A 26,777-nucleotide genomic window follows, 5' to 3' on the forward strand; every position below is an offset into this window, starting at 1 on the left:
CTGTTTCCAAGGTGACATCATGTGACACATGTAACCTGATATGAGAAGGTCCCAAGAACAGTTTATCAGACATGGGCATTAACCCACGAGTTCTCATTTTCTTCCTTTTTTTTTTTTTCTCTCTCTCTTTGAGTTTTCTTGTTTTTTTTTTTTTTTTTCTTCTCTTTTTTAACATTTTGTCTTTTTTTTCCTCATTACCGAAGAAAGAACCCAGGACTTCACACAAGGCTAGGCAAGTGCCCTACTACTGAACTACACCCCTCCCACTCCCCACTTTTTAAAGTGCACATTCTGACCTCAACATTTGGTCTTCCTCTCTCAGTTTTCTTTGTAGCTAGGATAGTAGGCATGTGACCCCATACCCAGGAAAACCTCACTACTTATGGAGAACCAAAGAAAAGAAAGGGATTCAGAGGGGAGGTGAAGGAGGAAGAAAAGAAAGTATATATGAGGGAACCTCGGCAAACATCATAGAAGCTCATGGTTGCATTGTCGTAATCCAGTAACACCCCGACCCGACCCTGAGGCCTTTGCACATAATGAGTTAAGGGTGGGGAGTTGGTATAGAGACTACAGTGGTTGTTCCTCTTCAAGGAATACAGGAAAATTGCTTTCTCACAATCAAAACTGTCACTTGTTGTGAAATCTTTACAGACACCCAAAATCCAGTTGCAGGAGTTTTCTACATCCACCTCCCAGTAGTTCTTGCCAGAGGTAAAGGCCTCAACACCCCATGCAGCATAACTCTCCACTCTCTGGGGCTCTTCTCTTGCTCCACCATCTCCAAATACCCTATTTCGAACTTCCTCAGAAAGGCTCATATAGCGATTGGCCCATCCTTGAATCATTCCATTATTCACTGCACAAAAAAACAAACATCAGGTCAGCAAATGACATTTGCACATCTTGGGGCAAAGGCTGTCTACCCAGTGAATCTCTTTATTTATCCCTCCTCCAAGGAACAGTAGAGAGCATAGAGAGTTCAGATTCCCTCAAGTATGGAGAAGGGTCACTGTCACCTCTATAGCACCCAGAAATCTTCACACTAGAGAGCCAAACAAAAGAAAACTGAAGGGAGATATTCTGTGCTATGTGAAGAGCTGATTTAATAACTACTTTTGGGTGGTTTGTTTCAGGACATACCCATGTCTTTTTTCTTTAGTGGAAAATTCTTCTTGAATTGTTTGTTTTTGATATCATTGATAAATAGACATCACTTTGCCATGATTGTGCCTGCTGCATTATCAAACTTCAAACAAACCGATGGAAAGCAATCCACACACTTGACTAAAACAAAAATCACTGACTTACAGTGACTATTAGCACCATGGATTCAATCTAACTTGGGTTTCAGCCTTCTGCTATCTAAAGCTCTTCTCTAGTGGGGTAATAACATGACTGGGCCGTTTTCACAAATCACTCACATTTCCTTTTTTTTAAAACACATCTGATGGTATTAAAATTGTTCTATTTATAGGAACTTTATTCATTTTTGTTCAATAAAACTTGAATTTTATAAATAATAATAACTGTGTCCAATGCATATCAAAAATGCACGTGGAATATAGTGTTGGGACTAATAACATGTTAACTAACTCAGGCTGACTCCTTACTCTGGCGAGTGAGCAAGATCAAGGCCTCAGAGGCGGTTTCAATAGTTAATGATGATAAATCGACCACCTTCAGGGATTGGTTAACAACAGTTCTCTGAATGTGATCAGCTCGTGCTTGCCATATAGTCCTATGGGACTCTCACCTGCATGAACCTCCCATGCCTTGCTGACATTTTCCTGATTGGTTCCTGCCTCACCCCCACCCTACATAAAAGCTGTGTGACTTCCTCAATAAATGAGTTCCTGCTGTGACTGGTCTCCCTGACTTGTCTGAATGTCCTCTGCCGGGAGGCTGCGAGCGGGCGGTCGGTTGGCCCTACCTATCCCGGTCTGGCCTTGTTGGGGAGTGTCCCCTTCCCTTGCCACTGGTTAAGAAGAGCAAGGGGGCTTAAGACCCCAACAATACAGAACAGATAAAAAAAACCCACCAATATCTTTTTTAAATCTTCAAAATTAAAATAAAGTGAAATAAAACATTGACTGCTGCTCTGAGAAGTAAGCGCAAGACTTGACTACTCATTCTTCTCTTGTACATTCTGTATCAGAACTAAAATATGTATCTGAGCTATAAGTTAAGAAGAGCAGTCTTGATCACTGTATTACGAGTAGATAGGGAAAGAAGTTACACATGTTTTTGAAAGTCACATACTATCTTCATGGCAAAAAATATGAAATGGGAAGCAGCTGATTTCCAGGGATCCCCTAACAAATTGGACCTGTCTTCCAGGGAGCTCCCTCTTACCCCTAAACTGGTTCAGCATATCCAGGATTCCAGTGATGTGCAATGAAGGGAGCTCTGGGTTCACTGACTGAGGCTTCTGTCTCTGCACCAACTCAATCCTGTAAGAATGATGCAGTTATATTTTCAAACCAAAAGTTAACCATGACATCATTACAAAGATATCACATTTTAATCCCAGATATATCATCAAGATTCTCCCATTTTGGTGAATTAGTTGAACACCTATTCAACACTCTTGGAGATATAAGACATGTTACTGTTTCTAAATTTAATATATTCAAATCACATCTCCTCATTCTTCCCAAACATTTTCTAACTTGAAAAAACATCAAGTGCCATTACCTCCCTCTATTCCTCTATGCATCTTGGGACATGCAAAGATCTTGGAAATTTTACAGAAAGAAGAAAGTTCAAGTTTTGGGAGTTCAGTTCACAGAAATAACCAATGATATAGTCATTGGTTTTTAAAGGGGAAAGGTCCTTGAGCAAGAGGCTTTGTTTATCTCTGCCCATTAAGGGGATCTAATACAGCCTGGCAGCCCTGATCCTGAGGGTTCCCCGGAAGTCCTTCCCTCTGAATTTTGCCCACACCTGGATTATGTTGTGATGGAACAAGATCTGAAATCTGGTCATTGTTACTCATGGGAATTATGCCCTCTCCCCTTCATATCCTTAGGAAATATTACTCTTTCCTGTCTTCTTCACATTCGACCTCCCTAGAATAAGATCCTTCTCTGGAATACCTTAGGAAAATCTCCATAGTAAGGTTTACTGGGACTGGGCTGAAGAGGATAGAAGGAATGGTTGAAACAAAGCCCAGAACACCAAATCTTCCCTAAGTATAACTGAATTCATTCACATCAGAAGAAAATTTTTGAGCTCAAGGAACATACTGCCTTAGAGCCTCTTTCCAAACAAAATATTAAATAATCACAGACACAGTTGTTCATAATCATAGCATAAACAATCACTTCTTCAAGAAGAAAGCAAGTTTCTCATAAACCAAAGATGACAATTACAAAACTCACCATTCAAATGTGTCTGCTAAGTTCTAAAAGGAAAAAAGAAAGTTAATGTTAATAATGAGAACACTGTCTTTCTCTATCCCTTCTGGTATTCTGGCTTTTTGTTGTTGTTGTTGTTAACCATTTTTTTCTTATACCCCTGTAAGAAATCACCTGAGGCTTGTTAAAAACAAAGCCCAAACTCAACATGAAAGACAGTCTTGGAGGGCACTGAGAGGATGGAGCTTAGAAAGGCTCTGTGCAGTGAGGCAACAGGACCTAGGTTCCCATGTCCCTCATCTCCCAGTCTTACTTCCAAGGAGAGTTCTGACCACGTCTGACAATGAAAACAAAACAGTGAACTGTTGGAAAATTAGGGAAATGAAAATGATTCGCAAATGTGGGACATTGGGCCTAGGAGAGGAGCGAAGCCTCAATTCCTTTTGTGCAGGAAAACAGAGTGTGATGATAGATTGGGAAAACATAAATTGACTATTTCCTCAATAAAATTAACCTTCCTATGATCACTGAGACTTGGGAGAATTTCTCTGCATAATCAACATAAGCACACAAAAATTTTCTCCCATTTAGCTTCTAATTGGCCTACAATCTCCCAAGATTACCAGAATGTACAGAAAGAAGAGATTGGACAATGATAGGAGTGAAGGAGTTCATGTCGCTCAGCTGAGCACAGTGCTCTCTGCAGGCAACACTGCCCAGACAAGGACTCCTGTCTCTGAGGATGGACCCTCCCTGCTCACCTGGAGCAACTCCATGTCTGGCTTGTGGCACATCTCAGTCAGCTCCCTGTACATTTCCTTCAACTCTTCTCTGTGCTGGGCCATTCTGATTCCACTGTCCCTGAGTTCTTGTAAAATTTCTTCTGCTTCTCTGTTGAGCGTTGCCAGTTGAAATTGCTCTTCCTCAATGAGAAATTGATGCATCATCTGATATTGAGTTTGGATCATGTTCTTCCTTAACATCACGTACTCCTGCACAGATATTCATTGAAAAAGATTATATGTCCTCAATCTCAAAAGAAAATGTGAAACTTCCAATATTATCGTCTTTGCATCTAGCAAGTACTTCATATACTTCCTGTCTCATGCCTGCAAAGAGTCTTCAATATGTACTAAACCTGTCTACTGCCCTTTCTCTGTTTCTTGCCTCTCTTGTGTTTGAATCATGACCTCTCAGGGGTCCCAGGCTATGTCCCTATGATGTCTCTTTAGAGTTTTTTGGATTATTTCCTCTTTGACCTGAATCTTCTCCCTTTGCTTTTGTACTTTATGTGACTTTTCTAAATATTTTTAAATATTTGTACACACACTGTAGTAAACATTTAAAATCTACTTCAATTTGCTACTTTGTATAAATCTATTTCTCTCCTCTCCTCCAAAACTACATTAATTCATTACTGTGTTATACTAAGTGTCTGGGAAAGTTTATCCAACCTTCAGTGTTGGACAAGGAATACCAGTCATGCCTCTTTCACCCCATATACTAGTGCTCTTCACATTAGCTTGTGCTGGCAGGTACCTTTGTAATATTACCAGAAATCATGGGTTCTTCTGAGAGGAAAGCACTGTCCTTCAGTGATAATTCAAATTTAGCTGACAGTATCCTATTAATCTGCATAAAAACAAAGAAAACCTTTTCATACTTACCCCAAACGATTGTGATTTGCTAACTTCTTCATTTAGATTATTTTGCATCTCCTGAGTCATTTCCCATAAAGGATCCATTTTCTTTAGAAGTTTCTCCTGCAAAATAATCATAGGATTTAGTGATAGGGAAGACAGTCTTGTAATGGAGATTGCACCCAAGGTTTCATACATGGTAGGCAAGTATCTACCATTCAGCTCTATCCTCGGCCCCTTAAACAAACAAAATAGGACAGGGTGGACAGGGTCTTGCAAAGTTTCTCAGTCAGGCCTCAAACTTGAGATCCTCTGCCTCATCTTGCCCTGTTATTTGAATGATGTTTCTAGGAAAACATTCTAGGGGAACATTCAAGAGCATTCCACTTATTAATGATCATTGTGTTGAACTAATCACCTTTTAAAGGGTATATTCCCATCTGTACATTTACACTGACACATGACCACCCGCCCCATCTGAAGGCTCATCTGCCTCATTATCATGGGGCCGCCTCTTTCTGATCTGGACCCTGCAACTTCTAAGTTACTTCTCTGCCATCACTCACCCTGTACTCCTCCGCCGCCCACGACACCGGGCTGTGGCTATGAACCGCGTGTTCGGGTGAGTCAGAGCAGGACGCACAGAGCGGGCTCTTGTCGACATCGCAGAAGGTCTCCTGTGCCTCCCTGTGTGCGGTGCAGAGCTGCTCCCCAGAGCTGCTGTCGGGGCGAGGCGTGGCCTGTCTGGCGAGGGAAGCCAGCTTCTTGAGGACGATGTTGGTGCTGAAGTCTGCCTTGTCTGTTATTTCCCTGCACTCGGGGCAGCACCTTGGCGTTTGGGCTTCATCCCAGCAGAGCCAGAGGCAGGGTCGGCAAAAGCTGTGCCCACAGTCAATAGTGACAGGATCTAAGAAATAGTTCATGCAAATGGAGCATGTGAGTTCTCTCTGAAATTCTTGGAAGGTGTGTGAATCCATGTTTCTGAAAACAAAAACAAAGACCAAAAAAAATAGAGAAAGAGCGTGAGAAGAGAGAGGGAATTATTGTTCTGTCTTATTGAGGGAATAAAAAATATGAAGGTGTTTTGGACAGTCCTGGTTGTTCACTTAAGTTTTGCCTAATCTTTCTATTTTCTTCCTGAAATACAAACCTAGATATGGAGAACATAGACAGACTGAGTTTGTTCTATGACACAAGTGACAAAATGAGATGAGTATGATCTTTATTTTAAAACAGCAGCTTTCTCAATCATTTGGGCAAGTTTAATATAGGGACCTAGAAGAACGTTTAGGATGATTCCAGACTTACTTACATTAGCTGATTGCTCCGGGTGCCCGTATTAAACTTTTCCTTGTGCAAGCTCTCTCTCTCTCTGTCTCTCTCTGTCTCTCTCTGTCTCTCTCTGTCTCTCTCTGTCTCTCTCTCTCTCTCTCTCTCTCTGTGTCTCTCTCTGACTCAATGACTGTAAGAAACATAGCGACAGTTAGTTTCATGCAAAATGTCTATGCTCTCTGCATCTCAACCCCTAGGTGTACTTTTCTAAGGATGATTAAAATTGATTAACTTTAAAACATTTTAAGATGAATTAATTTTATCACTGTCGTGTTCAACTTCCAACTCCTGAAACTACAAACAGTTGAGATTTTTGCATCTAAACTTAACTGAACAATTTCTTTCAACAAATAAAATGTAAGTTGTGTGTTTAATGCACACCTCTTATCCCAGCTACTTGGGAGGCTGAGGCAGGAGCATTGAAATTGTGAGGCCAAACTCAGCAATTTTTTGAGATCCTGTTTCAAAAGAGAAAATAAAAAAGGGTTGGGAATCTAACTCGGTTGTAGAGCAACCCTGTGTTCAATCCCCAGTACCAATAAATAAAGAAATGAAGTTTTTAAATTTTCAAAAGTAAAATAAAATGCAGGACTGTGGATGTAATCAGAGGCTGAGCACTTGCCCAGCATGTGCAAGGTCCTGAATTTTAGCCCCAGTACTGAAGAGGAAATAAAAAAGATAACATTTTCCATTACTTCTCATTATATAAAAATATTTTTCCTAGAATCAGTTCTGACCATCAGTATGCCTTCATATTTTGAGATGATGGTTACTCATGTTGCAGTAATAATAAGCAACAATTAATTCATTGTTATTTAAAATTAAATCAACAAGAGAGCCCAGAGCATGGTGCAAGTCTAGTATCCTAGTATCCCACCTACTGGGGCGACTGAGGCAGGAGGAAACTAAGTTCCTGAGCAGACTGGGCATCTTAGTCATGCCATTTCAAAATAAAAAGATCTGGAGTCGTAGTTCAGTGGTACATCACCACTAGGTTCAATCCCCAGTAGAAAAAAACCAAAACAAAACAAAACAAAAAAACAATGTGAAGAGAGAGATATTGATAAATGTGCAGAAAAATTTAAGACCTGCAAAATAAAATACAAGGTAATCGAATCAAAATTACTCAAATCATGTTACAGAAACCAATATTTTACAAATGCAATATATATATTTATATTTATACAAATGCAATATATATATATATATATTTATTTATATAAATATATTTACCACAAAAAAAAGAAGTAGGCTTTTTGCTTGGACAAAACTCTTGTCAGTTGAAATGTAAATTTAAAATGTTTTTATGAGAAAATAGTCTGTATGAAGCCTTTACTCTAATTTCTCTACTTACCATTCAACAATGGGAGACCTAAGGTCTGGAAGTTCTAGTAGATTCCTCAGTATCACTGTGAGCAGTAACTTTCACTTCTCCAAGCTCAGCAGCTGAAAATTCAGTCTGCTCCTTAGAGTTAGAGGAATGCCCAGACAAGTGTCCTCCTTAAATGCCTGGGGCTCACCTAAGACCACACCCACTGCGGTCCTACCTCATTGGAAAGTGGTGGGAAAGATTTATTAGATTTCACTGATTCTCTTCATGAAATAGAGGAAACAACTCCGATGAGGTTTGGGGTCAGAAGCAAGAACGGTCACATGACCTAGGTTTTGCAGAGATGTTTTACCTGAAGCAATCATTTCATTAAATAATACTTTGTTTCATAACCAACAACCTCGCCATTTAAAAAATTTGCTTTCTTCCTCTATTATTTTAAAATTTGGTAATCTGTTTATTTTTATTTCTTGCTTTTCATTTTTCTCTTTTTTTTCTTTTTTTTTTTTTTTTTTTTTTTTTGGGAGGAGGGGGGTGGGGAATGAAGCCATGGGTTCTTTACCACTGAGTTACATTTCCTATCCTTTTATTTTTTATTATATTTATTTATTATATTTATTTATATTTATTTTTCATTTTATTTTGTTGCCTTGCTAAATTGCTGAGATTGGCCTCAATATTGTAATCCTCCTGCCTCAGCCTCCCAAGTCACTAGTATTACAAGCATGTGCCAGCACACCTGGCTATTTTTCCACTTGGAATATTTCATTCCTCCCTCAAGAAATATTCGCTGAAGCCTTTTTTTCTTTTGTTTGAAACTGAGGGCAATGTTCTTCAAAATAGGAATGAAATAATAGTGAATGAAAATAGATAGTTCCAGTTCTGCCAGAAAATCAAGACTAGTGAATGAACTGCAGTGGTGGTTCCTGCTACTTGAGAGGCTGATGGAGGAGGGCTGCAAGTTTGAGATCAGACTGGACAATTAACTGAGTAAAGACTGCAGTTGTAGCTCAGTGGTAAAAATTTATTGCTTAGTATGAATATAAAGCACTGTATTCAATCCCCAGTACTGAAATTAAAGGAAAAAAACAAGAAACAAAAAGAACCTCCCTATTCAAGGCATTTTAGAATATCTCTTGCAACTAGAGTTCTCAGGTTGAGACTACAATATTCTTTCTTTCATGATTTTCTACCTACTAAGCTTGAAATGGAGCCACCTATGTCAGAAAAAGAAATTTCAGCGGGGAGAGATCCAAGATGGCGTACAAGAGGGAAGCTATGTTCCTTGTCGCTCCATATCTTGGGTTTCAAGCAGAGGATAGTTTCTTGCTGAGGCAGTTTTTGTACCTTATCAATCCCCTGCTGTTTATTCCATTTGTCTACTGTGATCACCTGCAGTTTGCCAACATATCCACTACTTTTTGAGTGCAGATTGCTCACTGTCTGGCACCTATCATCCACCATTGCCTGCCTTTTGCCTGTCCATTGCCTGCCTTTAACCTACCCATCACCAGCGCTGGAGGTTCACCTCCCAGTCGCCCGACAGCAGTCAGCAGCCTGATCACAGACCACCCACCAGTGGAGCAGGAGCTACCTGCTGTTGACTGGAATTTCATTGTCACTGTACCTGCCGGTTTGGTTACACATGGCTGCCGCCATTTTGAGACAACAGCCAGGACTGTAGGACCCCTGGCGGGACTGACTGAGCCCCATCTCTGGATGCTTCAATCTGACTGATCACTCCCTGCCTTCGGGGCTCTCACATCAACTGACTGCTTGCTGCCACCAGGCCCCCCACACTGACTGACTGTGCCCTACCAGCAGGACCACTAGACCAACTAATTGCACCCTGCCTCCAGAATCCCATAACCAGACCGACAACAGCCCACCTTCAGGACCCCTGCCTGACCAACCACACCCCGCCTCCAGGACTTCCAGCCAACCACACCAACACCCTGAGCTGTAGCTCCCCATTTGCCAACACATTTGGAAGCCAGAGCGGCCAACTTGGATAATCCTGGAAGCTGTATCTCCCATTTTTAGGTGGGGAAAATCCCATCCTGAGATGCCTGCTGAAGACTGGAAGCTCATTGTCAGGTACCTCTCATACATCAGGCTACTGAAGACTGGGAGGTTTGAATACTTTATGACTGTTATAGTGTAGATTTTCTTTTTTCTCCTTATTGAAAAATTTTAAGTTTTTATTTCTTTACTTTATTTTCTCTCTTTTCCTTTTGTTTATCTGTTCCCTCAGAGTCTCTTTCTCCCTTTTCCCATGCTAATAACTGAATTCTTTTCATTACACTCTCACTCTTTCTATAATCTAGAACTTTTATATATTCTTTTCTTATCCGATTAACAGCTACATCCTAAACCCCTCCGCATCCTCTTTGTCCTCCATTAGAAACTGCAGACCTTATTGCAAATCTGTTTGTTTTACTGAAGATAATAATTGAACTCATTCTGTTTATTATGACAGTATTGTTAATGTCCTCATAGGGGTATTTGGTTTTGGGTTGCATACTGTCTGAACTGGGCACTGCTGATATTCATCTCCCCCTTAAGAAAAGGCTTTGGAAGTCTATAGGGTCACGATAAGTCTATATGGGGGAAACAGCAAAACCCCAGATCTGCATTGCTAGAGGGGAAGATACATGAACAACATGAAAAACAAGTGAAGAAAATGATCGAAACAAATCTAGATTCTATATTAAGAGAATCCAGTGACAGTATGATAGAAAAAATGTCAGAAAAGGACTTCAGATTATACATGATTAAGATGATTCGTGAAGCAAAGAAATTCTGGAAGATAGGGGCCAACCTCAGCAACTTAGCAAAATTTGTCTCAACATCAAAAAAAAAAAAAAAAAGAAGAAGAAGATTGGGGATATATGTCAGGGTTAGAGCACCCCTAGATCCAACACCCAGTATGAAAAAAAAAAAAAGAATTGATACAGGACTAATTGGCTTTATAAATTAAATTGATAACAAACAGTAGTAATATACATCAAATTCACCAGTTAAGAAATATGATTTTCATATCAGACCAAAAAAGAATGAATGGCAATTTATTGGAGAGAAGACACACTACAGTATTTTGAAAAGTGAAATTTCAAAATAAAAGAATAGAAATGACAAAGAAAATATTTCTGGCCTGCTCCCAGCTAAAACATTATGAAATAAATTCTAGGAATTTATTTTCTTTGAATCCAGCTGCTAAGGATGCTGAGGCAGGAAGATGTGAAGTTAGAAAAGGACTGGACAATTGACTGAGACCCTGTCTTAAAATAAAATAGAAAGAGTTAGGTGTATAAATCAATGGTATAGTACCGTCTACCATGCATGAACCTCTGGATTCAATCTCCAGTAATATTTTAAAAAGTTGGTTTTAAAAGGATACAATATAACTAGAAATGGTCAATTCAATAAGGTATTCCAGATCTAAATATATAGACACTTGACAAATTTTCTCAAAATTAAAAGCAGAAAATGGGTACAAATGTAGATATCTGACAAACCCCCATTACGTTAGGAAATGAATGTTTACTTATAGGTAAGTCAAGCACTCACACACAAATGTCAGTAGAAACACAAAAGTCTAAGAATAGAACCATAGAATGACCCACTTGTCCCACTCTTTTATATCCAAAAGATTTATAATCAGCATACTACAGGGACACAGGCACATCAAGGTTTACAGCAGCACAATTCACAATAGCCAAGTTATGGAGTCAATTTAGGTGTCCACCTATGGATGAATGAATAAAAGAAATGTATATGTACACAATGGAGTTTTATTTGTTCCTAAAGAAAAATGAAAATATGTCATTTGTAGGAAAATAGATGGAAGTAGAGACCATTATGTTAGGTGAAATAAGTCAAACAAAGAAGATCAAGGGACATGTTTTCCCTCAAATACAAACTACTCAATTTTGGGGGTTGTGGTAACAGGACTTAACTGCTAAGCCACATTCCCAGTCATTTTTGTTTATTTGTTTATTTATTTATTTATTTTTTTTTTTTGAGACAGGATCTCCTAGCTAAATTGCTTAGGTCCTTGATGAGTTACTGAGGCTAGCTTTAAACTTGCAATCTTTTTACCTTAGGCTCCTGAGTCACTGCCATTAGAGGGGGCACCCCAACACACACAGCTGACCTACTCATTTAACAAGATTAAGTTAATGGACAAAAACCAAATGCAAGAGTTGCTGAACTCATTCTGAAAATGAGTTGATCATTTTCTAGGGCCTAAATTCTCACCTAATACAGCATACATAATATCACAATAAAAACATTTAGTAAACCATGAATAAAATGCATGTTTTCAATTCAATAAAGTGTGTTCTTCATCTGCTACTCTGAAGGCTAAAGTAGGATGATGACAAGTTTAAGGACAGCCTCAGCAACTTAGGGAGAGCCTGTCTCAAAATTAAATAAAAAGGGTTGAGAATGAAGTTCAGTAAAAGAGTCCCCAGAATAAAAAAAAAAAAAAGTATATTAAACAGAATATAACCAATGTCATTTAAATGGTAAATTCTTAAAACCACTGTCTTTAAAATCAGATATAAGAACAAGAATATTCATCATTACTGCTTCCATTTAGTGGTGCAAACTTGGAATGCTCGGGCAGGAGGATTTCAAGTTAGAGACCAGACTCAGCAAATTAGGGAGACCATGTCTTTAAAAAGGGGGTATTGAGGCTGAAGGTGCAGTAACATGCCTCTGGGCTCCACCCCCAGTACTAAAAGTAAATAAAGTACTGTGTTGGGGATCCTAGTAAGCACAGAATAAAAAAAAGAAAAGAAGAAACAACTGTTGGATAAAAAAAGAAACTACAAAATTACAGTATTGGAAAGAAGAACATAAAATTGTCCATAGATTGCTTGCTTATATATAGGGAATGATTATCTTAATAGAAAAAATTTATGTAAGAATAAAACATTAGAAAAAATAAAAAACAGGTAAGAAAGTGTATTGAAGATTAATGATACATTTCATAATAACTAGAAAGAATTTTAAAGTTGCCAAAATGCAGAAATAATTGTATATGATGAGATGTAAATGCTAATTACCTTGATTTGATAATCATATATCATATATGTGTGTCAAACTATAATACCCTATACATAAATATTTGCAAACCTTATATCAGTTAAAAAAGGAATTTGTAAATAAAAGAATTTTTGAAATTTACAAAATCTCAAATGTTCTGGTACTTCATTCTGCTTGTGCTTTTCACACCTTTCCAATTCAAAGGCTTTTTCCATCCCATGAAGACCCTCCCACCTTGGAATCCCCAACAACCACACCTTAATCACCTTTAAGTCTATCCTGAAATTCTTAGTCTGGTCTAAATTTATATTCATCATGTATATACTCTTAGTTACCCCCAATTTCTCACAGAAAAAAATATAACTAATTTTATATTTGTAGGCCTAAGCCTTTGTTCCTCGATGAGACTCGACTTTAGCTGTAATGAGGTAGACTGTTGTCTGAGCATGTCTCCTTTAGAGCACCTAGAAATTTTTGATAATCAAGGAATGGAAAAATTCACTAGTGCACCTAGAATCATTATTCACCATTTTGAAAACGTATTTACACAACTAAAGGCAGAGTATCAACTCATAGTTGTAATAATCAAAGTTAAGCATCATTCTCTAATATATATGAATTTAGATTATCATCTAGAGTGATTTCAGGGAACCCTATATAAATCTTAGGCACAAAGCATATAATCACCATTCTTAGTATTAAATGAAAATTACAGGAGGCAATGATTAAGTGGACTAAGCTCCTGTCCCAAGATCCCAGAGACCAGGATAAAAGTGAAAACTAAGAGGCTGGGTAAGTAGCTTAGGGGTGGAGGGTGTCACTCCCTGGATTATATCACCAACAGAGCAAATCAAAATCAAAATCATGGCACACCTTATCAAGGTGAGACTAAACTGCCTAATCCGATTACTCTATGAATAAGGATTAAGGGAACTGGGTTCTGGCACAAGGGTATAATCCCAGTGGCTGAGGAGGCTAAGGCAAGGATCCACAAGTTCAAGGCCAGCTTTAGCAATTTAGAGAGGCTCTAAGCAACCTAGAGAGACACTGTCTCAAAATAAAAAAACAAAATGCTGGGGCACTGTGGCTCAGTGGTTAAGTATCCCTGGGTTCAAACCCTGGCCCCCCATACCCACCTGAAAAATGATTAAGGGGAAATTAAAGGCAAATTTCCAAGCAGGCCAATTTCAGGGGCATTATAATGAACCTTCTTCCTCCTTAATCCTTACACAAAAAGGATAACCTTAAGTAACTGGATATTTAACAATAGGTTAAGCTGAACTCAGTTGCTATTGCTCCATCTCTCCACCCCACCATACAAGGTAACTTTGGAGACATGAATCTGCTTTTCGTTTCTGCTTCTTTGGCCTTTTTTGATCCATAATACCAAAGTTCTCTGCCCGGTTCTTTGGAATATTTATTCTCTATTTTACAAAATGAAGGATTTGATCACTAAACTAAATTGCTGTGATTTTGGCTTTTGACATTAGATTGCAATTCATGTAGGACTTCTATTAATAGCTTGTTTCCTCCAATTGCTGGGTAAGTATTATTCATTTTTGTTTTTATTTGTTGCACTGCTGGGGATCAGACTCAGGACCTTGTGCAGACTAGACAAGTGTTCTCTACTGCACGAGATCCCCAGCCCTTTGATTTAAGTATTACTATTAACCTCTCATAAGATTCACTAGTTCACAGCTCTTCAACAGTAGAGTGAGGTATTTTAGGACTTTGAAGTTCTTTGTTGAGGATGCTGTCCAATACCCTATGGCATGTTCAACAGAATCCCTGGTCTCTACTCACTAGAAAACAATGGAAAGCAGCAAATTATGTCAATCCTAAATGCTTTCAGAGTTTTACAAATGTACCGTGGAAAGAAATATCATCCCAATTGAAATCTCTGCACCAGCTATTGAGAACAATAAAAACATGAGACATTTATAAGGTCTTAAAAGCAATTTAGACATGTGACCTGGTTCTTCAAATCTAGATGAACAGTTAAGGCAAGAAAACATAAGAGCGTATATTTGTTTACAATAGAAAATAATCAGTATAAGCTTTGCTCACAAAATAAAAGCATACCAGTGAATAAGCATAATTGTCACAGAAAAAAACACAATATTATTTAGTTGCAACTTAGCAAAACATTTTCTAGGAAAAAAAAGAATTTGTTGATACATAGTATGTAGAATGACAAAGAAGTATTGAAGGAAAGGATGTTGGGGAAAGTAACAGCCTCTACACTTTGTTCTTACCTGACTTTCAAAGAACGATGTTAGTAAACATGTACTAGAAGTGGTGTCAGATTGCTCAGAACTACTGAAGTAGTGTTTCCTTCACTCCTTAGAGGAATCTTCCCTGGCTGGGTGAGGAGAGTCACATTTGTAATCCTATCAACTCTGGAGGCTGAGTCATGAGGATCCTAAGTGTGAGACGAGTCTTAGATAAATACAAAATAAAAAGAACTGGGGATGTAAGTCAGAGGGAACCATTCTGGGTATAATCCCTAGTACCACAAAACAAGAAAAAACTTCACTAATCTATTCCACATCTCTAAAACTAAGTGAAACTTCAAAGAAGTTTCAAAAATCCACATGAATTTTTCTTCATAATCCTTTTCTAAACACTTGCAACTTTCCTCCTTTTTTTTTCTTTTTTGGCTTTTTTGGGGGGAGGGGATTGGTTTCTCAGGATTATACCCAGGGGCAATTTACCAATGAGCTCTATCCCCAGACCATTTTATTTTTTTATTCTGAAATAGGGTCTTACTAAATTGTTAAGGGCTTCTAAGTTGCAGAGGCTGTCCTCAAAATCTGTGATCCTACTGTCTCAGCCTGAGTCACTGGGATTATAGGCATGGCATTGAGACCCACTGAATTTTTTTTTTTTCTTTTCATTTCTTAATAGAATTACAGTAAGGTAAAGCTACTTGTGGGTGTTTCCCAAATTTCTTTGGAAATGAACTAGCAATGTGGGAAGAAAATAAAAGATATTCAAGTTGCTGGGGGTAAGGGAACACATGAATGAACAAATGATCTTTCTCCAAGATTGAGTTGAAGGAGCTGGAAGCACTGGCACCTGCCTGTAATCCCATCTGCTAGTGAGGTTGAAACAGGAGAATTGAAAGTTCAAAGTCAGTCTAAGCAACTTTGCAAGGCTGTGTCTCAAAATAACAAATAAGAAGGGCTGGGAATGTGGCTCAGTTGTTGAATGCCCCTGGGTTCAGTCCCTAGTACAAATAAAAATAATAATTAAAAGCAATAATTAATATTGATCTGTTTTCCACATTCTATTTCCCTCCAGTTCCTGTTCTCTCTAAATTTTCTTCCTCTCTTTCAAAATTTTACTCCTTAGGTTTTTGTAAATTAAGAAAATGCTGGATTTAAATTCCTAACTTAAACCAAAGACATCCTTGTAATTTTCTGAGTTCTCAATTGATAAGATTTTGAGGTTCATGAACCTATATGATTTAGGTGACTGGCCTTAGCCTTTCTTCTTTTTTCTTCAACCTTTCAAAGAAAAGAAAATTTAAAGATGAGAAGTAAAGGGTTGGGGGATATAGCTCAGTTTGTGGAGTCCTTGATCAGCCTGCATAAGACTTTGGGTTCAATGCCCAGAACAACCACCACAAAAAAAAAAAAAAAGATAGGAAATTAAGTCTAATAAAATCACAGAGACTTGGCACAAATATATTCTCATGTTTTTAAATGGTACATTGTATTTGTGTATAGTTAATTTTTTTAAAAAAAAATGTATATTCTATATGTTAAATAAAATGGGTAGGAGTCCACTGATTTGAACTAGTCCTCAATTGTCCAAACCAAAATAGAGTCACTTGTGCTAATGTTCCACATCACTAAATGAAACCAAGTTGTTTATTTGACCCTTTGAGAAACCAGGAGAGAATTGCCAATCACCTAAACAGACCAGTTTTAGCCAACACAGTGAGAATGTTCTGTGCATTAATCCACAAGGGAAGTAAGGTGATGTTAACCAGTTCATTTGTCTTATGCCCTTCTCTAGCTTCTGCTCCAACTACTTTATTAAAAATTTTTAAAAAGTCTGTTCTTTCATACCTGGAATAGTGCCTCTCTATTTCTATTTTCTATTTTCTTCTTGCACCTCTCTGTTTTTAGACAAATGCATTTCATGAAGTGCAAATGAAACCAATTACATAATTTAAACCAATTTTTTGAATTTTATTTTTCAACAAATCAAAAGTCTTAATTAAAATCAGAAGTATATATTTGAGCAATTCTAAATAAAACAGAGCAATGCAAAACAAAACAAAAGTAGTTCTCAAATAGAAAATCCCAAATAGAACCAAAACAAATTCAGGGAACTCCAGCCCAGGACTTGATCTAACAGCATTTATAGAAAATGGAAGTGAGGTGCAACCATTAATTGGTTAATGGGTTACAGTCTTCTGTGATTAATTGAAACACAGATAGTGTAGTTAACCTCTGTAATGACTTGGTCTGTTAGTTTTATTTTTTGTTTCATTCTTGACAATTGAACCTCTCTAACCACTGGAATTACCAGCATGGGGCACAGTGTCAGGCTTAGTTTGGGAGCTCAGTTCAAATCAGTGGCTCCCATGAATTCTATTTAACACACATAACCAGAGATATAAAGAAAAAAGAGAGAGAGAAGTCAAGAAATTGGACCCCCATCACAAGCACACTTTCAGTAGTTTAGCTGGGAGCCAAAATAACATTTTCTCATTTGCTGTTTCCAAAATCTAATGACATTAACACATAATACTGAATCACGGGTCATTAGCAATGAATCAAAGGAGAGATGACAGCAGGGCAGTGGGAAGACATTCCTCTAAGTCCACAGTCTCCTCAGTCACAGTTGGAGCAATAACTGGATCCTGCTGGTAACATGGAGGGCTCACGGCTGTGCTTTTATCATTCCTTTGTTTAAATTTGCTACACAGTTTCCTTTATGCTACTATATTTGTCAACTCAATTAGCTCTGTGATGGTCCATTTTCCTCTGTGTGTCCTTCATGTTAGGACTTTCTCAGCATTGAAAGGATGATGGTCTTTCTCAAACTGTAACACTCCCTTTCACAATTTCATCTGCTTTGTTAAAACTCAACACAAAAGAAGGGTGGGAGGGGTGGGGGGAAGGAAAAATAACAGAATGAGACAAACATCATTATCCTATGTACATGTATGATTACACAAATGGTATGACTCTACTTCATATAAAACCAGAGAAACAAGTTGTACCCCCATTTGTTTACGAAGAACCAAAATAAATAAATTATAATAAAAAACATGGCTATGTTCTCCACATCAGCTTTTTTTAAATTTCTATGAAGAATTAAACTTCTGGCCATAGGAAAGAAGAGGTAAATGAATAAGCAACAAGGAGAATCTTGTATCTTTGATGTAATTGGCAAGCACTTCAGTGCCTGATTTTACTTCTCTGTTGTATATCCCAGGTTATAATAATTCTAATATAGATCTTCAAAATTGAAAGATAGTGTAAGTAAATGTTAAAAGCTCTGTATAGTAATGCACACCTGTGATGCCAATGACCTGGCAGTCTGAAGAGGAAGGATCACAAAATTGAGGTTAACCACAGCAATTAGTGAGATGCTGTCTCAAAATAAAAAAGTAAAAAGGCCTGTGGATATGGCTCAGTGGTAGGATGCTCCTTGGTTTAATGTCTAGTACCACAAAAATGTTGAAAATGTGAGTGTAATTAAATATTTTCAGAATCATCATAGTTCTTCTTGTAACGGCTGAAAAATATTACCAAAAAGATACATAAATTTTCTCTTGGGGTACATCTTCCCTGAGTGCCAGTCTCTCCCCCCACCCACTCTCTCCTTTCTTGCAGCCACCACAAGAGGAGCAGCTTCTCCCTGATGCACCTTCCCCCATGATGTGCTGCCTCACTCTCAACCCAGAGCAATGGAAGGAGACATCTATTGTTGGGACCTCTGAAACAAAACTGTCACAGTGTGAAAAGTGTTTGGTCACAGTGTGGAGAAAGTTCAATAATACATTTGGCTAATAAAGGACTGTGTAAACTTAGCAGGAGGAGGAGGAAAAAGAGTCAACTATGGAATCTAGTTGGGACAGACGGTAAGTAAAAGGAAATATTGTTAAAGCATTTTCACAAATTAGAGAATTTTTTTCTGTTTTAGTCATCCACTGAAGAGCTCAAAAGCAAGTAAGCTGCTCCTTGCCACGTGACACTCACTTAGCCAGACAGTAACTAAGGAAACACTCAACACATCAACAAGGTTGAAAAGCAGAGTTTCCTCACTCTTGAATGGTGCTCACTGCTGGGTGCAACTCAAAGTATCCTTACATCACTGGTTGAGCTTACATTACTCTCAGCTGGGCACAGTGGTGCACACCTATAATCCCAGACACTCTAAAGACAGAGGCAAGAGGATCACAAGTTCAAAGCAGCCTCAGCAAAGTAGAGAGACCCCCAGAAACTTGGTGAGATCCTTTCTCAAAATAAAGAAATAAAAGGACTGGGATTGTGGTCTCGTGGTTAAGAGTTCCTCCGTTCAATGCCTGAAATAAAAGAAAAAGAACAAACAAGATTACCTTACACTCACTGAACATGAAAGATCATGTACTTAGTCTATTGTGCCTATCATTTAATTTTTTCTTCTAAATAAATGAAGTCCCCAAAATTGTGTATCCAGCATACCCCAAAATATCTTACAGCTTGGTGTGCCATAAGGATAAGTTTGAACCTGTAGGATGGAAACAGACATGCTGTGGAAAACACCAAGCCATTTCCCAAGTCAGGCCCCCTTGGCTCAGGATATTCTTCAGCTTTCCTACTGGATGGCACATGGCAACAAATTGCCAAATTTTTGCATACGCAGATTTATTGAAAATCTCCCTTTTTTGCATTTGCAGATTTATTGAAAGTCTCCCTTTTGACCATCTCCTCTATTTAGAGAATCCAATGAGAGGAACACACCGTGCAATTCCTTTAAAATTGGCTTCTGTCTTAAGGCAGTTTGGCCTGTGCCCTAACAGATCCCATGAGAGGCTTTAACTTATACTGAGAAACAAACCCTTAGGCTATGTGCTCACATCTGTAATCCCAGCGACTTGGGAGACCGAGGTAGGAGGAGCACATGTTTGAGGCCAGCCTCATCAGCTTACTGAGGCCTGAAGAAACTTAAGACCAGGTCTCAAAATAAAAATTAAAAAGGGCTGTGGATGTGACTCCTGGGTCAAGTACCCCCTAAGTTTAATTCCCAATACCAACAGACAGAGAGAGGGAAAAGGGGATGGGGGGAGAAAGAGAGAGAGAGAGGGAGAGAGAAAGAGAGAAATGAACCCTCAGTTTAGTGGAATTGAACATATTATAAATTATATGATTTCTTCAATTTTCATTATTTTTCTGATGGATATTGTCGGGGTTGCGTACGGACCCCTGGCCCTAGGTGGAACCTGGCCAAGATGGCGCCTGGCAAGCTGCCAGTGCAGTTGAAAAACTGCTATTCTGCACGTATACAACTAACTTCACCTTGAGGAAGTCTCAGTAATTGGTCAAGGCCTCTGCATGATTCTTGCGTGATTCTTAGGTGCTTCAAGTTATACCCATATACGTCTATCTTTTCCCCACATATCGTGAATATTCTAATTAGTTGATATAACCTATATAAGTGACAATAACTTCCCAGAAAGAGGAAGAAAAATAAAAAGAAGAAAAAGCTGTTAATAGGGAAGTTTGCCACCCATCACGTCTCCGGGTCGTTCTTGCTGGCGGGAGCGACAAGTGGTGCTGAACCCCGGGAATCTTACGTGCCGCGGAGAGGTGAATGAGGTGAGCAACGGATCGGTGAAAGTGTGCACCCAGATCTGTCAGTGGACAGGGAGGTTTCCTAGAGACGATAATATTGTGATTGTGATAAAGTTCCTAGGAACGAGAGGTGAAAGTTTCCTCAAAAAATGGGGAACGAGGTTGCTAGATATCGAATGGAAGGTCCCTTGAAAGAAATTCTTAAAGCTAACGGCAGTCCCTTAAAGACAAAAACCGCTCGGGCATTTTTAAAGCAGGTAGAGGAGATTTCACCTTGGTTTCTGGAGGAAGGATTGCTAACTATCCCACAGTGGGAACACCTGGGGGAAGATTTAAAGCGTTGTCCGGTCACACTCCCGGGGACGTTAGCGGTTTGGTCTTTGGTCAGAACTTGCCTGCGCTCCCCTCGGGAGGCGTTACAAAAGGCAGTTGCGCAGGGAGAGGAAGTGTTAGAAAAGGTAAAAGAAGAGTCACAAAAGGGCTCTGTTAGCGCTCAGTCAGATTCTGATGAGAGCGAAGAGGGACTCTCAGAGAAGGAGTTAAATAAAATTAGTGAAGAAACAAAGTGTTCCCAAGCTGGTTCAATTAGTCAACAGGCACTGAGGGAATTGGAGAGCATAGGACAACAGCTAGAAGACAAAGAAAGGGCGTTACAAGAGGCTTTAAAGGAATTGAGCTTACAAAAATATGCAATGGCGCAGTGGAAAAAGAAGGAGGAAGTGCTAACGAAACCGCAGATAGGACACAAAGAGAAAGCAAAGCCTGTGGCGCACTTCAAAGTAAATGAGGAAGTAACTCAGAAAGTGACTTGTGCTCCTTCAGCGCCACCTTATGGACGGCCTCCGCCCTTTAACTCAAATCATAGTAAGGAATGTTCTTGTTCAGAGTGTAAAATAAAAAGATGGAAAGAAATCTATGGGATTGAAAGAGGGTTTTACCCTGTTATGGAAGATCAAAATCAACAAAGGTTTCACCAGCCTTTGGATTTTAAATTGGTAAAACAGCTTAAAGAAGCAGTTAGTACTTATGGACCACAAGCAGCATTTACAGTTTCTATTGTAGAATCTGTGTCTACCCTCTTTCTTACTCCTGACGATTGGAGCAATTTGGCAAGAGCAGTTTTGAGTGGAGGGCAATATATCGAATGGAAGGTTCAAAATCAGGATTTTTGCCAGGAAACTGCACGCAGAAATGCTGCTGCTGGTAATCCACAATGGAATCTAGAAATGCTAACGGGTACTGGTCAGTTCAGTGGGAATCAGATGCAGAGTCAGTATCCAGGGGCAGTTTATCAACAGATAGCTACAGCCGCTACCAGAGCTTGGAAGACACTGCGTGGCCCTGGGGATTTACAAGGTCAATTATCAAAAATAGTACAAGGACCTAATGAGCCCTATGCGGACTTTGTAGACAGACTTATGCAGGTAGCGGGTAGGATGTTTGGGGATGCAGACCAAGCTATGCCTTTAATAAAACAATTGGCTTTTGAAAATGCAAACAGATTCTGTAGAGAAGCTATAAGGCCATGGAAAAATAAGGATCTTTCTGCCTATATTAAAATCTGCAGAGAGATAACAGAGCCAGTGATTCAGGGTCAGGTTATGGCTGCAGCATTTGCTCAAGCCATACAAGCTCGCCCCAAAGAATGCTTTCAATGTGGACAAGAGGGACACATTAAAAAACAGTGTCCTCAAGGAGTATTTGGGAGAACGCTAACTACATCATCCTCAAGAAATATGGGGGGACCTAAGCCTTCTAAACCTCAATTATGCCCCCGATGTAGAAAAGGGAACCATTGGGCGAGTGATTGTAGATCTGTTGTTGACATTGATGGAAATTCATTGCCACCTAATAATTGGGGGAATTCAAAAAACGGGAGACCGGGCCCAGCACCTCGGGGCCCAAACCAAATGTACGGGGTGGCAATGTCTTTACCAACCAAACCCAGGTGGACTTATCCGCCATCAGATCAGAAGGTACAGTCCATGCAGGTCCCAGAAGGGCCACCTCAGGGAGCGCAGGACTGGACATCTGTGCCACCTCCAGACTCGTATTAACGCCCGAGATGGGTGTACAAATATTAGATACAGACTGGAATGGCAATATTCCCACAGACTCAGTAGGGTTGCTCCTAGGCAGAAGTTCTTCTACTCTAAGAGGTCTTATAGTCCACCCAGGAGTAATTGATCCAGACTTTCAAGGACAAGTTAGGGCTATGGTTTCTTCACCTAAAGGGATTACAGTCATTTCTCCAGGAGACAGAATAGCACAAATGTTAATCTTGCCTAGCCAGCATTCCTTATGGCCTAGTAAGGAGACAACAAGAGGAGATAAAGGATTCGGGTCTACAGGCGGACCCTGGGCTAACTTTACTATGGACCTTCAGGATAGGCCCATTATGCAGTTAACAATAGGACATAAACCTTTTATAGGATTATTGGATACAGGAGCTGATAAAAGTATAATAAGTGAAGCAGTTTGGCCCAAAGGTTGGCCTGTAGTTACAGCTAATCAAAACCTACAAGGTTTGGGTGTGGCTCAATCACCTAATCAGAGTGCTGCTTCGCTGTCCTGGAGGGATAATGAAGGCCATTCGGGGGTTTTTCAACCATATATCTGTAAAATACCTATTTCCCTATGGGGAAGAGATGTCTTAACTCAGATGAATGCTAAATTAACAACAAATATTTCGGGACCTGTGACAGAGATGATGAGGAAAATGAAGTATACAGAAGGCCTAGGATTAGGGAAAGAACAACAAGGGTCTTCACAACCCACCCCTCTTCCTCCTCCAAAAAATGATTTCAAAGGGATGGGTTTTATGTAGGGGCCACTGTTGTTACACCTATTCCAATAGTTTGGAAAGATGATAAGCCGCAATGGATTCCACAGTGGCCCTTAACTACAGAAAAGTTACAAGCGGCTCATAAACTTGTTCAAGAACAAGTACAAACGGGGCATCTACAATCTTCTACTTCTCCATGGAATACACCAATTTTTGTTATAAAAAAGAAGTCTGGCAAGTGGAGATTGTTACATGACTTAAGAGCCATTAATGCACAAATGTTCCCCATGGGCCCCGTTCAATGTGGTTTGCCTTTAGTTACAGCCTTACCAAAAAATTGGCCTACCATTATCCTAGATTTAAAAGATTGTTTTTTCTCGATTCCATTACATGCAAAGGATTGTTGGCGATTTGCTTTTACTTTACCTTCTCTCAATCATGCTCAGCCAGATCAAAGATTTGAATGGACTGTACTGCCTCAAGGCATGACTAATAGTCCCACTTTATGTCAGATATATGTAGACAAAGCCTTAAAACCTACTAGGGAGGCTTTTCCTGAGCTAATGATTTATCATTATATGGATGATATTTTAATTTGTCATCAAGAGAAGCAATTTTTAGAAAAGGCATTGCAATTCTTAGTATCTACTCTACAACAATATGGTTTAAACATTTCTCCAGAAAAGTTACAGATGGGAGAAACTCAAGAATATCTGGGTACTAAACTTACGGCTACTATAGTAAAGCCACTAAAATTAACTATTAGAACTAGTGAACTTAAAACTTTAAATGACTTTCAAAAACTTCTTGGAGATATAAATTGGATTAGGCCATATTTAAAAATTACCACAGGGGAACTAAAACCTTTATTTGACATACTTAAAGGAGACCCTGATCTTTGTTCTCCTAGGACCCTTACTCCAGAAGGACAAAGAGCTCTTAATTTGATAGAACAAAGATTACAATTAAATCACACAGAAAGACGTGATCCATCCCAGCCTCTAATGTTAATCATTATTCCAGAACAACATAGTCCATATGGAATTATATGGCAAGGAGGACCTTTACAAAGTGTTAATCTCCCGGCATCGCCTACAAAACAGTTACAGACATTTCCAAAAGCCACAGCTCAGTTGATATATAAGGGGTTGGAAGCCTGTGTTACAGTATTTGGAAGCCACCCTAAGATTGTTATTGTCCCCTATACCAAACTTCAAATACAGTGGTTAGTTCAACATGATGACGATTGGGCTGTTTTACACTGTTCAACTACAGCAACTTTTGATAATCATTATCCTAAACATCCTTGGATACAATTTTGTAAAAACACTCCTGTTATATTCCCTAAAATTACCAGAGCACAGCCTTTGCTAAATTGCCAAACGGTCTTTACTGATGGTTCAAAAAATGGAGTTGGAGCTGTAATAATTGGAAATAAAACAGAAACTATAATTCTTCCTCCTTCATCTGCCCAAGTAGTAGAACTTGCTGCAGTAGTTTTAGCTTTTAACATTATGATAAAACAGCCTTTTAATCTATTATCTGACAGTCATTATATAGTACAATCAGTGCCTTGTTTGGAGACTGTTCCTTATATCCCTGATGGGTCCGCTGTTGCTCCTTATTTTCGTACTTTACGTGCCTTAATCTTGGACCGCAAGTATCCCTTTTATATAGGACATATTAGAGCTCATTCTGGGCTGCCTGGCCCACTTGCCAGAGCTAATGCTAAAGCTGATAAGACAACAAAAACTGTTTTTGCTTTTACTATGTTAGAACAGGCTAAAATGTTCCATACCCAATTTCATGTTAATTCCACCACCCTTAAAAGAAAATTCAATATTTCTAAAGATGTTGCTAGACAAATTGTTAAAACATGTCAACATTGTGCTCCTCTATTGCCAGTACAGTCTGTTGGAGTAAATCCAAAGGGACTATTACCTAATCATATTTGGCAAATGGATGTTACTCATTTCTTAGAATTTGGAAACCTTAAGTATATTCATGTTTCAGTAGACACCGCTTCAGGGGTGATCATGGCCTCTGCTCACACTGGAGAAAAAGTTAAAGATGTTGTACAACATTGCTTACAAGCATTTGCAGCCTGGGGCGTCCCAAAAATCATTAAAACTGATAATGGGCCGGCTTACACATCCAAAAGTTTCTTACAATTTACACAAACTTTTAATATACAACTCATCACAGGAATTCCTTATAATCCTCAAGGACAAGGTGTAGTGGAACGCACTCATTTAACGTTAAAAAATTGTTTAATAAAACAAAAAGGGGGAATAGGTGCTGACTTTAGAGCACCTAAAGATAAACTAAATCTAGTACTTTTTATTTTAAATTTTTTAAATGTGGATAAGAATGGACATACGGCTGCAGAAAGGCATGCTAATCCCACAAGTACTCAAGTGTGGGTAAAATGGAAAGATATTCTCACAGGAACATGGAAAGGCCCAGATCCAGTTCTTCGGTGGGTCCGAGGGTCTGTTTGTGTTTTCCCACAGGAGCAGCAAACACCGATCTGGATACCTGAAAGGTTGACTAGACTGGTGCATCAAAACAACGATGAAGAACATCGTGCTGATAAGCGCCCTATTAATGATGACATTGACACCGGTGAAAACTCGAGACCTGTGGGCAATAATTAAAGCTTGGCCATATCCTTTACCGTTAACTAACACCTCCTCTACCCTTCCACCTTTGTTTTCTACAGGACCTAGGACTGGATTGCCAACTGTCATCATGGATCCCAAGGAAGAACCTTATAATTTTTCTACCCTTTCTCTGCCAGGCACCCTTTGCTTTGATATCTCTACCAATAACAAATTTGTTAATGACACTTCTCTTAGGCCTTGCATTCAATTACAGCGTGAAGTGCAAGGGTTATTTTTAAGACAGTCTACTGAAGGGATTGATTTCCAAGAAAGCATGACTATTACCCAGGGTGAAGTTACAGGGACAAGTAAGATTACTACTTCAGGGCAGGTTGTCTTTCTTGAAGGATTAATTCCAAAGCGACTGAAATTGCCATCTACTGGATTTCGTACACCTCGCATTTTCCCTCCTTGTGATCCCAAATTTTCTAGTCCTCCTATTTGGACAGGTTGTCAACATGCTAAAAAAGCAGCTCCTATTCAACATGGATTTTATTTCACCCCAAACTTTACATACCAACAATCTGTGAATGATTTTATCAAAAACCTTGTCTATTCTGGCTTTCGCCTTAGTTCTCTACGTATAAATCCTTTTGATAATTGGTTCCTATTTACCTCCCAAGCAGGATATACTAATCTTCAACCTTTGTTTGCTCTGAAAGGGGGTTCATTAAGACCTGTTATTGGTATCGCACTTCAGACTATACCGGCACAGGCCCTTCCCAGGTCAGCAAGATAGCTTGTAACAATACAATAACATTGTATTCCACTCCTGTGTGTGTCTACCCTCCTTTTATGTTCCTATTAACTAATGTTTTCA

General features: G+C 39.1%; 1 protein-coding gene across 1 annotated transcript; it reads right to left on the reverse strand.

Moving 5' to 3' along the window:
- Window positions 1-380: 380 nt before the first annotated feature.
- Window positions 381-5,976, reverse strand: LOC124959619 (tripartite motif-containing protein 64-like). The gene is made up of 6 exons (XM_047518002.1): window positions 5,566-5,976; window positions 5,027-5,122; window positions 4,052-4,351; window positions 3,384-3,406; window positions 2,356-2,453; window positions 381-859 (listed from the first exon to the last, which is right to left on the reverse strand). Exons 1-6 carry the CDS (start codon window positions 5,974-5,976, stop codon window positions 381-383), a joined length of 1,407 nt encoding a protein of 468 aa, XP_047373958.1.
- Between the last annotated feature and the right edge of the window lie 20,801 nt (window positions 5,977-26,777).

Source organism: Sciurus carolinensis, chromosome 11, assembly GCF_902686445.1.
Source record: "Sciurus carolinensis chromosome 11, mSciCar1.2, whole genome shotgun sequence".
Taxonomy (NCBI): domain Eukaryota; kingdom Metazoa; phylum Chordata; class Mammalia; order Rodentia; family Sciuridae; genus Sciurus; species Sciurus carolinensis.

Coding starts and splice junctions, on each gene's coding strand:
- LOC124959619 (XM_047518002.1), bottom strand. CDS start 5,976: ATGGATTCACACACCTTCCAAGAATTTCAGAGAGAACTCACATGCTCC. Junction 5,123..5,565: donor GGGCGGCGGAGGAGTACAGG/GTGAGTGATGGC, acceptor ATTATTTTGCAG/GAGAAACTTCTAAAGAAAAT. Junction 2,454..3,383: donor TTAGCAGACACATTTGAATG/GTGAGTTTTGTA, acceptor TCATTCTTACAG/GATTGAGTTGGTGCAGAGAC.